Source organism: Nomascus leucogenys, chromosome 24 (assembly GCF_006542625.1).
Source record: "Nomascus leucogenys isolate Asia chromosome 24, Asia_NLE_v1, whole genome shotgun sequence".
Classification (NCBI taxonomy): domain Eukaryota; kingdom Metazoa; phylum Chordata; class Mammalia; order Primates; family Hylobatidae; genus Nomascus; species Nomascus leucogenys.
Genome location: NC_044404.1, coordinates 24,705,997 through 24,723,315, shown reverse-complemented (window position 1 = coordinate 24,723,315; position 17,319 = coordinate 24,705,997). Strand labels below are relative to the sequence as shown.

General features: G+C 46.0%; 1 protein-coding gene across 1 annotated transcript in view; it reads right to left on the bottom strand.

Annotated features, from left to right (window-relative positions):
* Positions 1-16,824, bottom strand: part of CLIC4 (chloride intracellular channel 4) — a 92,818-nt gene extending 75,994 nt beyond the window's left edge. Inside the window, exon 1 of the mRNA XM_030805026.1 lies at positions 16,474-16,824. Within this exon, the coding sequence (XP_030660886.1) occupies positions 16,474-16,545 (72 nt within the window). The 5' untranslated portion in view covers positions 16,546-16,824. The remainder of the gene's footprint in view (positions 1-16,473) is intronic.
* Between the last annotated feature and the right edge of the window lie 495 nt (positions 16,825-17,319).

Sequence of the window (17,319 nt, the reverse complement as noted above, 5' to 3'; positions counted from 1 at the left end):
TGTCATTCTTTCTCAAGTTGCCCTGTTCTTTTCTTTGATATAATAACGTACCGTCCTTATTTATATGTTTCTTTAACATATGCCTCTCCAAGTAGACAATAGGTTTTATGAGGTATTAACAAATTTGAATTTAACATGTCAAAAAACTAAACTCCTGATCTCTTCCCCATTAGAATTAGCCCTTCCCACGGCCTTTTCCACCTCAGTTAATGACAACTCCATCATTCTGGTTGTTCAGAACAAAAATCTCAGAATCATCTTCAACTCCTTTCTCTCACATTCCACATCCAGTCCATCAGGAAATTCTGTTGTCTACATCTTAGAAATATATCCAGAATCCAGCAACTTCCCACCTTATTCCAAGCCACCATCATCTCGTGCCCGGATTACTGGAAAGGTCACCTCTAATTAGTCTCCCTGCTTCTGACCTTGCCTTCCTAATTGTCATTCTCCACAGGGATAACGGAATGCCCCGTTAAACTGAAAATAGCACCCCCTATCATTGTCAATACTCCTTAACCTACTTCAAAAAATTTCCTTAACCTACTTCATTTGCTTCACAGCATTTAATCACCAGCATTTATCATTTGCCTCCCTCAACTGAATATGACTGCCATAATGACGGGAACTTTGTTCACTAGGTGCATCCAAGCACCTAGAACAGTGTCTTAATAGTTGTTAAATGAATGAAAGAAGAACAGATATTATTCTGGCAAGCAGAAATTAGGGGCAGGGAGAGGGTGGAAAAGCCAAAAGTATATCAAGTGAAAGAAATACCAGCAAAAGTCTTCCATGAAGGCAGAGAAGTGCAGGGCATGTTTAAGACCAATCTAGATAGAATATGAGGCATATCTGCAGCTGCGGTGGGGTTAAGAGTGGAAATACAAGTTAGATCAATGCCAGATCAAAGATTTTGTATCTAATTCAATAAACAACTAGGGAAACTAAGATCTATTTAAGATTTTCTCTTTTTTTTTTTTTGAGATGGAGTCTCCCTCTGTCACTGGAGTGCAGTGGTGCAATCTAGGCTCACTGCAACCTCTGCCTCCCAGGTTCAAGCGATTCTCCTACCTCAGCCTCCCAAGTAGCTGAGATTACAGGCACCCGCTACCATGCCTGGCTAATTTTTTGTAGTCTTAGTAGAGACAGGGTTTCCCCATGTTGGCCAGGCTGGTCTCAAACTCCTGACTTCAGCTGATCCACCTGCCTCAGCCTCCCAAAGTGCTGGAATTACAGGCACGAGCCACCGCATCTGGCCCATATTTAAAATTTGAGGCAAGAAGTATCCATTTTATTTTAGATAGATCAAAATTAGCAGATATAACACGCAACTAATTATTGAGGGAAAAGATAAAAGTTTGTTTTGGTTTGGTTTTTTTGGAGACATGGTCTCACTCTGTGGCCCAGGCTGGAGTGCAGTGACACGATTATGGATTACTACTCACTGTGGCCTCAACCTCCCAAGGTTCAGGTGATCCTCCTGCCTCAGCCCGCAAGCAACTGGCAATACAGGCACGCGCCACCACACCCAGATTTTTGTGTTTTTGCAAAACACAAAAAGATAGGGTTTCACCACGTTGCAGAGGCTGGTCTTGAACTCCTGGACTCAAGTGATCCACCCACCTTGGCCTCCCAAAATGCTGGGATTACAGGTGTGAGTCACCATGCCTGGTCAAAAGTTTCTTTAAACAACTGATAATTAGCAGTGTAATAGATTCAGTAATACTAGCAACCCTTAAACTGTTAGAATACAACACAAACATTTAACTCATCTCTAAATCAATTATCTCATTTAATTTCCCACTTAAATCATTTCTTAAGCTTTTATTTCAGATAGAATAAAAAAGTGCATGAGACAAAAAAAAAAAAGTCACGTATTATATAGGAAAAAGATGATGCTAAGAACCTACCACCATCGACCATGGCTCATTTACTCACCATCTGACTGTCTACTTGGTTATAATGAGAGCTCCTTGAAGACAAGGGGCTCATTCTTACTCCTTTACCTCTCCAGCACTTAGTGCATGGAAAGTATTCAATTGATGTTTGCTTCTATTACGATCCCCTATACTGTGCTCAACTGTTCCTAGGCAAAGACTGGTTTCTTATTATACTTGAACTATAAAATGAACATATCTTACCTATTACATAGATATTGAAGGAAGAAATTAATACTGAAAAATAACTTTCATTTTTAGAATAGATTTCTCCTAAAAAGCACAAGAGGAGGATCTACCTTCAAACCATTTAATCAATATCCATTCTAGGTGATGGCACATTTCATGTTATACTTTCATGACCTGCTTTCTTCCACCAAAGATCAAATGTTCTAAGGAAGATATAGGCAAAATCTGAGTTTCTTTTATAAAACCTAAATAAATTTTCTTTAAACCAACTCAATTCAACACACATTACATATCAGATCAGCCCTCATTCTTCACTCATTCAAGTATTGTCATGAAGAGCATTAAAATATTATATATAAATTCTCAATAATTCATGCAAGCAAAAATAAAAAATAAAAATAAAAATGAATAAATAATAATTCATGCAAACTTATTAAAAAAAGACTAAGGGCCGGGCATGGTGGCTCACGCCTGTAATCCCAGAACTTTGGGGAGGCCAAGGCGGGCAGATCACCAGAAGTCAGGAGTTCAAGATCAGCCTGGCGAACAATGGCGAAACCCTGTCTCTACTAAAAATACAAAAATAAGCCAGGCATGGTGGTACACGTCTCTAGTCCCAGCTACTCGGGAGGCTGAGGCAAGAGAATCACTTGAACCAGGAGGTGGAGGTTGCATTGAGCCAAGATCGCACCAGTGCACCCCAGCCTGGGCGACAGAGTGAGACTCTGCCTCAAAAAAAAAAAAAAAAAAAAATCTGGGTGTGGTGGCAGGCGCCTGTAATCCCAGCTATTTGGGAGGCTAAGGCAGGAGAATCGCTTGAACCCGGGAGGCAGAGGTTGCAGTGCGCTGAGATTGAACCACTGCACTCCAGCTGGGGAGAAAGAACGAGGGAAAAAAAAAAAAAAAGACTAGGACATAAAATAACAACAACTGTTTCTAGTTAAGGGGTTTTAAGTAATTTTTACTTTATTTATGCTTTTCTATTGTTTTCTAAGTTGTCTAGAGTAAATACATATAGCTTTTATAACTGAAAAAAAGACACTTTTTTAAAAAGAGCATAATACACACAATGAATATACTAGAAAGCAGAAGGAAATGACATTACCTTTTCTTTTTTTTTTTTTTTTTTTTTTTTTTTTGGAGACAGTGTCTCGCTCTGTCGCCCAGGCTGGAGTTCAGTGGCGCGATCTCGGCTCACTGCAAGCTCCGCCTCCCGGGTTCACGCCATTCTCCTGCCTCAGCCTCTCCGAGTAGCTGGGACTACAGGCGCCCGCCACCATGCCCGGCTAATTTTTTATATTTTTTAGTAGAGACGGGGTTTCACCGTGGTCTCGATCTCCTGACCTCGTGATTCGCCCGCCTCGGCCTCCCAAAGTGCTGGGATTACAAGCGTGAGCCACCGTGCCCGGCCGACATTACCTTTTCAAACTTAGGACCAATATTTAAACTAAAACAGAGAAAGGCTAAATAGGACTGGGCATGGTGGCTCACGCCTGTAATCCCAGCACTTTGAGAGGCTGAGGTGGGAGAACTGCTTGTGCCCTGGAGTTTGAGACCAGCCTGGGCAACACTGAGAAACCCCATCTCTACAAAAAGCAGCCAAGCACGGTGGCGCATGCCTGTGGTCCCAGCTACTTGGAAGGCTGATGAGCCCAGGAGGTTGGGGTTGCAGTGATTGCACCAGTGCACTCCAGCCTGGGCCACAGAGCAAGACTGTCTCAAAAAAAAAAAAAAAGAAGAAGAAGAAAAGAAAAGAAAAAAGAAGAGAAGAAAAAGAAAAAATTTCATTTCAGTCTTGGGTGCATGTTATGGTCAAGGCTTAAATTTAATTTCTTAAGTCTAATCACCTTCTTTTTTTCCTGATTAGTCTGTTTTCACAGCTACCACTTTTTCTGTTTTCCTAGGTAGCACAATAATCTAGTTTGGTTCACCTTTAGTTTTTTTGTAGAGACAGGGTCTTACTATGTTGCTTAGGCTGGTCTCGAACTCCTGGGCTCAAATGATCCTCCTGCCCCAGCCTCCCAAAGTGCTGGGGTTACAGGCATGTGCCACCACGCCTGGTCCATCTTTAGTTTTTAATGAATATTCACTCTTGTAATCCACCACCTGTTCTCTACTTCCAAAATAAAGTAACTGGTTGCTAGCAGAAGAAAACATGCAGAGAATTCACAAATCCTTAAAAGTTCTTAAGGCCAGGTGCAGTGGCTCATGCCTATAATCCCAGCACTTTGGGAGGCCAAGGCAGGCAGATCACCTAAGGTCAAGAGTTCAAGATCAGCCTACCCAACATGGTGAAACCCCGTCTCTACTAAAAATACAAAAACTAGGCCAGGCGCGGTGGCTCACGCCTGTAATCCCAGCACTTTGGGAGGCTGAGGCAGGTGGATTACCTGAGGTCCAGAGTTACAGACCAGCCTGACCAACATGGAGAAACCCCGTCTCTACTAAAAATACAAAATTAGGTGGGTGTGGTGGTGCATGCCTATAATCTCAGCTACTTGGGAGGCTGAGGCAGGAGAATTGCTTGAACCTAGGAGGCGGAGGTTGCGGTGAGCAGAGATCGTGCCATTGCACTCCAGCCTGGGAAACAAGAGCGAAACTCCACCTCAAATAAAAAAAAAAAAAAACTAGCCAGGCATGGTGGTGGGTGTCTATAATCCCAGCTACTCAGGAGGCTGAGGCAGGAGAATCGCTTGAACCCGAGAGGTGGAGGTTGCAGTGAGCCAAGATCACGCCACTACACTCCAGCCTAGGCGACAGAGTGAGACTCCATTTCAAAAAAAAGTTCTTAATTACCTCAGCTTTCATCTGATTGTTTGGTTTTGTATTCTCCAATATTTGTTCAGATTCTCTTTTTTCTTCTCCCACATACACAAATAAATAGCTATGCTGCACAGTGGTAAAATTCAATACTTAAGTTATTACAGGTGATCGACATTTTTACAACTATATTATAATGAGAACTAAATCTTTTCATAAGAATGAGTTATTCACATGTAAGCTGGAAGTAATAATTTTGTTACAAAAAAAAGAGAAAGAAAACCTGTCATACTCCTAGTTTATTTCAGCTTCAAGAAACAGCTTGTATTTCAACTTCAAGAAAAGCAAAGAAACCTATGAAAGGATGCTTAAAGGTACAAAATATATGCATGTTGAGCTCAGGTCCATTCCTGGCCCTGGTTCTAATAGTTACTTTTTCAAAATGTTAATGTTAGCAGGGCACGGTGGCTCACGCCTGTAATTCCAGCACTTTGGGAGGCTGAGGCAGGTGGATCACGAGGTCAAGAGATCGAGACCATCCTGGCCAACATGGTGAAACCCCATCTCTACTAAAAAATACAAAAAATTAGCTGGGCGTGGTGGCACGTGCCTGTAGTCCCAGCTACTCGGGAGGCTGAGGCAGGAGAATCGCTTGAAACCAGGAGGCGGAGGTTGCAGTGAGCCGAGATCGCACCACTGCACTCCAGCCTGGGTAACAAGAGCAAAACTCCATCTCAAAAAAAAAAAAAAAAAAAAAAAAAGTTAAAATTTAAGATACTCCTAAGTCTACATTTGATACAATTTTCAAATACAGTCTTATTTATCTGCATGAAGTTGTCACCTTCATAAATTAGACTAATACATTATCCTGGGTTTTTTTTTCTTTTTTTAATTTTGTTTTTTGTGGTTTTATTTTAAATAAAGGAAGAAACAGAAACCATATAAGGCTAATTATATGGATAGTTCTTGTCTTTTTTTTTTTTTTTTTAAGAGATAGGCTTTCCATCTGTCACTCAGGCCAGAGTGCAGTGGCACAATCATAGCTCACTGCAGCCTTGAACTTCTAGGCTTAAGTGATCCACTGGCCTCAGCCTGCCAAAGCTAGGTCTAGAAGCACTCACCACCACCACTACACCAGACTAATTTTTTTTTTTTTTTTTTTTTTGAGACAGAGTCTCACTCTGTCGCCCAGGCTGGAGTGCAGTGGTGTGATCTTAGCTCACTGCAACCTCTGCCTCCCGGGTTCAAGAGATTCTCCTGCCTCAGCCTCCTGAGTAGCTGGGATTACAGACGTGCACCATCATGCCTAGCTAATTTTTATATTTTTAGTAGAGACGGGGCCAGGAGTGGTAGCTCATGCCTGTAATCCCAGTACTTTGGGAGGCCGAGGCAGGCAGATCATGAGGCCAGGAGTTCAAGACAAGCCTGAACAACATGGTGAAACCCCATCTCTACTAAAAATACAAAAATTTAGTTTTTATAGAGATGAGGTCTCACTATTTTGCCCAGGCGCCCACCACCATGCCCAGCTAACTTTTGTATTTTTAGTAGAGACAGGGATTCACCATGTTGGCCAGGCTGGCCTCGAACTCCTGACCTCAGGCGATCCGCCCACCTTGGTCTCCCGAAGTGCTGGGATTACAGGTATGAGCCACCGCAGAGGGCCTATAATTGTTATTTCTTATTTTTTACACCAATATCTAGAACTGACCACTGAGAGATAAGAGGCAAGTCTCGAAGTAGACAATATAATTAAAAGCCACAAGAAAATTCACCAGCTGATGCCCTAAATTACATTTACATGTCTTAAATCATCCTTGGACAATAGGTAACCATGACCTAATGTTATTTTCCTTCAGAAAGTCCCTTTCCATTCTCTATACAAGCGTCTAAAATGGGCAAACCCATCCTAGCTTACTCCTTTACTTGACCAAAATCTTAACTCATGCCTTAATCACACTTCCCATCCTGCCTAACACATTTTCCTTTTATGGACTCACAATTCCCTATTCAGGGGACATCGGAACACAGAGGCTCCACAGCTCTAATGAAACAGGAAGCGGGAAAGGATGGCTCACCATCCTTACTTACTGGCTTCTAGGCACCTCTGCAGGCATCTTCCCAAACCAACTGTGACTTTTCGTGACAGCCAGGTTCTTCTCCCAATTGCCTCTTTCCTATCATTATTCATACTCTGTTAAGCTTTTCGTGTACTCAGTCTCCTGGGCTCAAAGCCTCCTGCCTCTTCCCCATTCTAGGCTCCTTTCTCACAGGTTTTTACATTAAACCAAAATCATCAACTTTGGCCTTTGCCAAAAGTAGCATTGTTAGGTCTTCAGGAACAGCTCAGGCAAAAAGTTAAAATAATAGGTTTTCATTAACTTGATACTTTACATTCATTTCTGTCTCCTGAATTTTCCCCCCGGAAACTTCAAATGAATGGCAAATCAATTAGATTCAAGGTAATATTGTCTGAATATTGAGTTAGCTTTTGTTAATTACCAGAACAAAGTTTTCACATCATTTCCTATAGAAAATTTCATTTTTTTCTGTTTGAAAAAACAAAGACAGGGGGAAGTTTGAAGTCTGCCCTTGAAACAATATAAAGAATTCCCGCTTTAAAGTGTCAAAACAGCCCATCTGTACAATCCATTTGCACCTTCCCAAGTGCCACTGAAAAGTTATTGGACAGCAATCCAAAAACACAGGAAAGTGTGGGGAGAATGAAAAAGGCTAGGAAAATGTATACGTCAACAAAAACCCAAGTTAGGTTTTAAAAGTCTCATCCTCAACTTTTTTTTTTTTTTTGAGACAGAGTCTTGCTCTGTCGCCCAGGCTGGAGTGCAGTGGCGCAATCTCGGCTCACCGCAACCTCCACCTCCTGGGTTCACGCCATTCTCCTGCCTCAGCCTCTCCCAGTAACTGGGACTACAGGCGCCCGCCACCACGCCCAGCTAATTTTTTTTTGTATTTTTAGTAGAGACGGGGTTTCACTGTGGTCTCCATCTCCTGACCTCGTGATCCGCCCACCTCGGCCTCCCAAAGTGCTGGGATTTGAAGCGTGAGCCACCGCGCCCGGCCTCATCCTCAACTTTTAAATAACTTGTCTCCTTGGCACTATAGATCTGAATCACTCCTAGTTCCTTCTTAGGTATCAATCTACCAATTGTTTCCTGCATAAGGAGCTTCCACATGATGTCAAAACTCACATTCCCATTCTTGGCTATTCCAAACCCACCTATTCATCTCCTTTTTCAAGGTCAAGTTTAAGCCTCCTTCCAACTTTCCCCACGTCTCCTAGCCCTACTTAATGTGAGCCCCACTTGACTCTTTAAGCATGGACCATCTTGTATTGTTTTCTTTCCAATAAAATTTGTAAACCTAAAGAAATTAACTGTTTAATAATTTCTTATATCTTCCATAGTACTTAACTCAGTATTAGCACTTAGTTCATGCCAGTACATTCTTTAAGTCATAGTTAATAATAACTAGAAGAGACCTTAGCGATCATCCAGCCCAAGCCCTTCTTTTATACCTTGCTTATATAAAGTATTGTTGATTCTAAGAATTCCACTATTTACTTCTTTTAGAACAGTGGTTCTTAGCCTTGGTTTATGAATTTCCAGAAAAAAAGCCTTACATTAGAATTTTTTACTGTAATTTCAAGGATTTACAGAACTCCCTGATCCTACTAATAGAGCCCGCATTTAAAAATAATATACTATTAGGCTGGGCGCGGTGGCTCACACCTGTAATCCCAGCACTTTGGGAGGCCAAGGTGGCCAGACCACGAGGTCAGGAGATCGAGATCATCCTGACCAACACGGTGAAACCCCATCTCTACTAAAAATACAAACATTAGCTGGGCATGGTGGCACGTGCCTGTAGTCCCAGCTACTCCAGAGGCTGAGGCAGGAGAATCGCTTGAACCCAGGAGGCAGAGGTTGCAGTGAGCCAAGATTGCGCCACTGTATTCCAGTCTGGCAACAGAGCGAGACTCCGTCTCAAAAAATAATAGTAATAATAAACTATTATCAATGACAAAAGCAGGTGTTTACTATGTGTCAAGCACTCTTCCTAAAGTTTTACATAGGATGGTATATGGTTAGACCACACTTGCCAGCCTCTCTTGCAGATGAAGCTATGTGATTAAGTTCTCTCCAGTAGAATGTGACCGGAAGTAGCAGGTAGAACTTCTGGGCTGGGGCCCTTAAGATGTGCTTCCTCCATGTTTTCCACCCCCCACTGGCAGCAGACAGTACTTGTCACCCACCAACTTTGACAATTCAGAAGAGGACAATGCTCTGGGCGTTAGTGGACAAATAAGCTAGAAAGAGCCCGGGTCCCTTAATGACTCTGAGGAGGAAAGCCACCCTAACATCTAAGACATTCTCCTGGACTGAGGAGTGAGAAATAAACTTCCATCACATTTGAACCACTGTTTGTGGGGGGATAACTTATTACAGCAACTTAAACTACCCTAACTAATATGCACAGATTAACAGTTTTAATCCCCTCAGTAACCATATAAAATTGTTATTATTATTATCCTGATATTAGAAGTTGGGAAACTGAAGCACTGAGAGCTTAAAAACTTGTCTGACATACTAGAAGCCAGATTCAAGTCAAGCAGTCTGGCTCCAGAGTCCATGCCCATTAGGAACCTCTGCCAAATATCTCAAAAGAAACAGACTCTTATGTGTTATGCCACCCTGCACCAGATTAACTTTTTACAAACACCACCCCAATCCCAGCAGCTTGGTGACTACTTGCTGACAGTGATCGTCCCAATTCACAGTGGCACAACAACAAATTTAAATTCCAGCCCATAAAACTGAACTCCGCAAAGGGATTACTTTCTGTTTTTTGATGTGATTGTTTTTGAGACAGAGTCTTGCTCTTGTCCCTCAGGCTGGAGTGCAATGGCACAATCTCAGCTCACTGCAATCTCCGCCTCCCACGTTCAAGTGATTCTCCTGCCTCAGACTCCTGAGTAGCTGGGATTACAGGCACCCGCCACCATGCCCGGCTAATTTTTGTATTTTTAGTAGAGATGGGGTTTCGCCATGTTGGCCAGGCTGGATGGAGAAACCCCATCTCTACTACTCTCATTTGTGGTTCAAGAGTTAATACTTAGTTTTACCCAAACAAAAATCTTGGTTCCCCAAATTCTGGACATAGCCAAGAAGAAACACTAGTAAATATATAAAAGACTGGCACGGTGGCTCATGCCTGTAATCCCAGCACTTTGGGAGGCTGAGGCGGGTGGATCACTAGGTGAGGGTTTCAAGACCAGCCTGGCCAACATAGTGAAACCCCGTCTCTACTAAAAATACAAATTAGCTCCTCATCTCTACTAAAAATACAAAAAATTAGCTGGCCATGGTGGCGGGTGCCTGTAACCCCAGCTACTCGGGAGTCTGCGGCAGGAGAATCGCTTGAACTCGGGAGGCAGAGGTTGCAGTGAGCCAAGATCGTGCCACTGCACTCCAGCCTGGGTAACAGTGCAAGACCCCATTTCGGAAAAAAAAAAAAAAAAAAAAAAAAAGGACTGAAAGTATTAAATGGAGAAAAAAAGAGGTGAGTAGATAAAATTACACTGGGTTTGGAGACTGGAGGCTAGAGAAAACAGGATGAAAAACCATGCTTTGATGCTCTAACCATCGGGATCTCAGTAAGTGGTTTCTAATTCCAAAGCATGGTAGAGACATACATTGACAACAAAATGCTCGACAACAGAATTCTCTGAAAGAAGGGAGCAATCTCATTTCAAACATTTGGCATCCTCTTAAGTTGCAGGCACTCTGAACCATATGCACACCCTATCCTCAAAGAATTTACTGCCTATCTAGTAGGGGAGATCTGCATATAAATATATATTCATACAAAATTATACACAACTAGCATTTATTTGCTTACAGTGTACTAGACATTGTTCTAAGATTGTTGCATACTACATATATTAATTTATCCCATAGGACTGTTCTACTAATATCCCAACTGTGCAGATGTGGCACAGAGAGGTTTAAGTGATGTATCCTGGGATACACAATTAGTAACTGGACATATTGGATTAGAAACCCAGGCAGCAGGTCGGGCTCGATGGCTCATGCCTGTAATCCCAGCACTTTTGGAGGCCAAGGCAGGCGGATACCCTGAGGTCAGGAGTTCGAGACAAGCCTGACCAACATGAAGAAACCCCGTCTCTACTAAAAATACAAAATTAGCCAGGCATGGTGGCGTGCGCCTGTAGTCCCAGCCACTCGGGAAGTGGAGGGGTAACAAGAGCGAAACTCCGTCTTAAAAACAAAAAAGAAAGAAAGAAAGAAACCCAGATTATAAGGGACCTTATGCCCTTGCTAAAAGGTCAGAAATATACCGTATCTGTTGGTGGTTCCCAGCTGGAAATATATACAGCTACCAGGCTCCTCTGGGTGGGGTAGAGAGCATCTCCACTGTTAAGGATGATTGTCATTGTAAGCCTTTTTTTTTTCCCCCGAGACAGGGTCTTGCTCTGTCACCCAGATTGGAGTACAGGTACATGATCATAAGCTCACTGCAGCCTTGAACTCCTGGGCTCAAGCAATCCTCCCACCCTCAGCCTCTAGGGCTAGGGCTACAGGCGTGGGCCACCAGGCCCAGCTTAGTTACTTACTTATTTTTTCATTTATTTATTTAGAGATAGGGTCTCACCCAAGCTGGAGTGCAGTGGCACAATCACGGCTCACAGGAACCTCTGCCTCCAAGGCTAAAGGAATCCTCCCACCTCAGCTGGGACCACAAGCATGTATCATCACACCCAGCCAATTTTTTGTATTTTTTGTAGAGATGGGGTTTTGCTACGTTGCCCAGGCTGGTCTCGAACTCCTGGGCTCAAGAGGTCCGCCTCCCTCAGCTTCCCAAAGTACTGGAATTACAGGCATGAGCCACCACAGCCCAGCTGCCTTTTTTACTTTTGAGAGGGCATCCTATCTATCCTCCAGATGTTGAGGGTAAAACAAAACAAAAACAAACCAAAAAAAACCATCCTGCTGTTATACAGATGACAGGTAGTTAATGGGCTCATGGGCAGACAACTCCAAAAACTACTCACAAGGAAGGAAATGCAGCTGTGAGTTCAGTCACACTACTTGAGAAGGTGCTCATCTCTCTCTCTCTTAAATGTAAAGCTCATTGCTAGCTAGACAGGTAGGCTCAAAGCCCCATTATATCTCTTGGCCTTCCCCCTAGCACCACCACCGAATTTCTAATTTCTATACATGCTATGTGCTTCAACTGTAAATAGTTTTCTTTTTTTTTTTTTTTTTTTTTTTTTTTTGAGACGGAGTCTCGCTCTGTCGCCCAGGCTGGAGTGCAGTGGCGCAATCTCGGCTCACTGCAAGCTCCGCCTCCCGGGTTCACGCCATTCTCCTGCCTCAGCCTCTCCGAGTAGCTGGGACTACAGGCGCCCGCCACCACGCCCGGCTAATTTTTTTTTTGGTATTTTTAGTAGAGACGGGGTTTCACCGTGGTCTCGATCTCCTGACCTCGTGATCCGCCCGCCTCGGCCTCCCAAAGTGCTGGGATTACAAGCGTGAGCCACCGCGCCCGGCCTGCAAATAGTTTTCTTCTACAAACTCAGATACCTCTTGGCAGGTTAACACTGTTCAACATACCACTCTGGCCAACCACAGCCTCTGCACCCTCTCTTTCTTTTTTTTTTTTTTTTAATTTTTATTTTTTAAGATGGAGCCTCGCTCTGTCGCCCAGGCTGGAGTGCAGTGGCACCATCTCGGCTCACTGCAACCACCGCCTCCCAGGTTCAAGCAATTCTCCTGCCTCAGTCTCCCGAGTAGCTGGGATTACAGCCATGCACCACTATGCGTGGCTAATTTTTGTATTTTTAGTAGAAATGCGGTTTCTCCATGTTGGCCAGGCTGGTCTCAACCTCAAGTGATCCACCCCCCTCCGCCTCCCAAAGGGCTGGGATTACAGGAGTGAGCCACCACACCTGGCCCACTGCTTTCAAAATAACTATATTTACAAGGGTATTTCCCCCATTTGCATTTCCCACACATAGGTTTTGAGAAGAGATCAAGAATGCCCTTTACCACATTTTACCTGTCCTTTTTTCCCCTTTCAAACAAACTGGTCTAGGGACCGAGCACAGAGGCTCAAGCCTGTAATCCCAGCACTTTGGGAGGCCAAGGCGGGCAGATCACTGAAGGTCAGGAGTTTGAGACCAGCCTGGCCAACATGGTGAAACCCAGTCTCTACTAAACTACAAAAATCAGCCAGGCCTAGTGGTGCATGCGCTCCTCGGAAGGTTAAGGCAGAAGAATCACTTGAGGCCGGGCGCGGTGGCTCACGCTTGTAATCCCAGCACTTTGGGAGGCCGAGGCGGGCGAATCACGAGGTCAGGAGATAGAGACCACGGTGAAATCCCGTCTCTACTAAAAATACAAAAAATTAGCCGGGCGTGGTGGCGGACGCCTTGTAGTCCCAGCTACTCGGAGAGGCTGAGGCAGGAGAATGGCGTGAACCCGGGAGGCGGAGCTTGCAGTGAGCCGAGATTGCGCCACTGCACTCCAGCCTGGGCGACAGAGCGAGACTCCGTCTCAAAAAAAAAAAGAAGAATCACTTGAACCTGGGAGGCAGAGAGTGCAGTGAGCTGAGATCGCACCACTGCACACCAGCAGCCAGGGTGACAGAGCGAGACATCATCTCAAAAAAAAACCAAAAAAAACAAAAAAAACCTGATCTGTATCAGTGCAAAGTTTTGCCTATGTTGAATCACTGGGAAGCAGAAAACATTTATTTCACAAATGAGACAAATAAGGCTTAAAGAGTGAAAACAAACTACCTAGGGTAACCCAACCAAGGAGTAAAGAACTGTGACTTGAACCCTGATTCTCTGCCACCAAGCCCAATGAGAAAGGCTTACAACTAGTGATAGGAAGGATGATTTTCAGTGGTTCTCAACAGAAATATGAAAAACAGAAAGGGTATACAATTGACTCAAGTTTGGAAAACTGCACCACGCCCCTCTGCTATTCTAACTGAAAGATGAAATTAATAGTAAGCAGGGCGTTAAGCATCAATCTCTTCCTAATTCAAATACTTAATTTTTCTTGTTTTCTTTGATTAGCTCCTCCAATAGAATGCTGAATAGAGCCATTAACTGATAATAGCTTTATCTTTCTTTTTTTTTTTTTTGAGAAGAAGTCTCACTCTGTCACCCAGGATGGAGTGCAGTGACTTGATTTTGGCTCACTCCAACCTTCGCCTCCCTGGTTCAAGCGATTCTCATGCCTCAGCCTCCCGAATAGCTGGGCCCACCACCATGCCTGGCTAATTTTTCTATTTTTAGTAGAGACAGGGTTTCACCATGTTGGCCAGGCTGGTCTCAAACCCCTGGCCTCAAGTGATCTCCCCATCTCAGCCTCCCAAAATGCTACAGGCGTGAGTCACCTCACCCAGCCAGATAGTAGCTTTATCTTATTCTAAGTTTAATACTGTTCCAAAGTTTCACCGTTAAGTATCATGTTTTACAGATTACTCATGGATGCACTTTTTTTGAGTTTATGGAAATTCCTTCCTATTCCTTACTCTGTAAAAATTTTTTTAACTGATCTCTGGCCCACTTGTTTCCCTTCTCCATGCTGTTTTCCACCCACCACCCTTCCTTTCTTTTTTTTTTTTTTTTTTTTGAGATGGAGTCTTGCTCTGTTGCCCAGGCTGGAGTGCAGTGGCGCAGTCTCGGCTCACCACAACCTCTGCCTCCTGGGTTCAAGCAATTCTCCTGCCTCAGCCTCCCGAGTAGCTGGGACTACAGGCACGCGCCACCACGCCCAGCTAATTTTTGTATGTTTAGTAGAGACGGGGGGGTTTCACCATGGTGGCCTCGATCTCCTGACCTCGTGATCTGCCAGCCTCAGCCTCCCAAAGTGCTGGGATTACAGGCGTGAGCCACCGCGCCCGGCCTCCTTCCTTTCTTATATTTCAGGTTCCTTCCTACGTTCTACGCCACTAAAAGTAACCGAAACGCTTTGATATTTGGGGGGGTTATATACCTGTCTGCTGTTTCAGTTCCCTGGACCAAAAAAGAAAAAAAAATCGAAAATTGACAATTGAAAGAAAATCCTAAGGTAAACACTGTTTCAGTCATTACTGAAGACTGCAAAAGTAAATGCAGATTATTTCTTCTCTCCATCTCTTTTGTTTGAGACAGGGTCTTGCTCTGTCGCCCAGGCTGGAATGCAGTGGTGCGACGTGGCTCACTGCAGCCTCGACCTCCCGAGCTCAAGCGATTCTCCCACCGCAGCCTCCAGAGTAGTACAGGCGCGTAACATCGCTCCCAGCTAATTTTTGTATTTTTTTGTAGAGACAGGGTTTCGCCATCTTGTTCAGGCTGGACTCGAACTTTTGAGCTCAAGTAATCCTCCCACCTCGGCCTCCGAAAAGTGCTGCGATTACAGGCATGAGCCACCGCGCCCAGCCCTTCTTTATCTCTTAAACACACCCTGAAATGTCCTTTCTTTAAAGTAAAAACTCGGGGAAAAATAAAGAACCCAATAGTTCTAGATGACCATTTACTTTCCGGTATGTTGCCTAGCTCTGAATGAGCCTGGCTTTTTAAGTAGCTGGAAGAAGCTCAGTGTTTTTTTTTTTAAGTTTTGAGGGAAGGAACTGGATTCAGATGTTTATAACTTCGACTCTCTCCTTTGCTAAAATAGAAAGTATTAAAGAGAAAAGCAAAGGAAGAGGGGTAGTATGTGTAAGCAAGTAAGTTCCAGGACATGAAAGCTGAAGACACAAGGGAAAACCAACCCTTTAAAGCCCAAGCAAGTTAAGAATTCTCTCCCTCAATTTGTTTCAAAACAAAAGGGCACACACAATCCTTCCCGAAGCAGCAAAGCCGGGGGGAGAAGCCAAAATGTTGCATCATACAGAACACTCCGCGCTTGAGAAACGAGAACGCCAGTAAATGCCCAAGACAGAAAAACACAAGTTGGGAATCTCGGTCTTTTCCGAAGGTCCAAGAGCACCTGCTCTTTGGTAAATTTGTTTAAGATTGCATCGAAAATTAAAGTTTCCGTTTCAGACCAGTGGGGAGCAAATGCTTTCTCAAAAACGCGTTCAAAGAAGTTCGTTTGAAAGCTCATCGGGCGGCCGGCCGCATTTCGGGCTCCGGGCGGCGGAGCGGAGCGGGGCGCTGGGGAGCGGGTGGGGCCGGGCCCCGGCGCCCGGGCGGGGGTGGTGACAGGACCCGCGCGCGCCCGGCGCTGGGGCCCCCGGGAAGGCAAGTCCCGCCCGCCGGCTCTTCCCGACCCACCCGGGCGCGGGACGCTGGTCTGGCGTCCGCCGGAGCCCGCGAGCTGGAGACGGTGGCCGCCCCCCGGGTCCCCAACCCGGACCCCTCGACTGGCCCTCGGAGGCGGGAAGGCGCGGGCGGCCCCCAGACAATGGGCCGGGGGCGCGGGAGCCCGCAGCGGGACGGGTGCTGGCGCCGAGCTGGGGCGCCTCGGGAGAGCCCCGGGACGCCGCTCCCCGCAGCCGGGAGGGCGCCGGGGGCTCGGCAGGGCGGGACCGCGAGGCGAGCGCTCACCTTGACGAAGAGCTCGATGAGGGGCTCTTTGTCCTCCTCCTTCAGCCCATTCAGCGGCATCGACAACGCCATGGCCGGCTCGGCTGCGCTCCGCGAACGGCGACGGCTGCTGCTACTGCTTCTGCTCCGGGACTGCTCCGGCTGCCGGTTCCCGCCGTGCTGCTCGCTGGACTGTCCGGCGTCGAGCTGGCCACGGCTTCAGCTCCTCAGCACCGCCCCACGCCCCCCGCGCCACTCTGAGGCAGCCGCAGCCCGAGCCGCTTCAAAGGGCTGGGAGGGGCGCCGGGGGCGGGGCCTCGAGCTGTAGGCGGGGCCAAGGCGCGGCGCCTCGGGACTCTCCGGGGAAAATAAGGCGGCAGGAGCACGGGGGCGTGGCCTCGAGCGGGGAAGGCGGCGGGACCGCTCCGGAGCCGAAGGAACTCTGCGACGCCTCAAAGCTGGTAGGGGGCGTGGCCTTGGTGGGCGGTACAAAGCTCAGGCTCGGGCGGGCGGGACCCGGGTACGCCTCTCGAGGGGACGGGTAGGGGGGAAGGGGGGGAGGAATTCCCCAGGGGCCCGAGCCTGACACTGCCTCCCGCCGCAGCGCCTGCGCGTCCTCCGCAGCTGCTGCTGGTGCTGTGCCAGGTGACCTCATGCCTCGGCCGGCCTGGGGAAGCGAGGAGGCGCCTCCTACCCACTCCCCCGCTGCGGCACCCCAGGACTCATCGCCCTTTCCCGCAGCGGCCACCTCCCCAACTCCCTCTATTATGCGGAGTTGCCTTTTCCAAGACAACTCACTGGAAAGTTTACATCGCCTGGGGAACACCTTTTTCTTCTGCCTCTGACTTCGTTTTTCCCTTTGACGCT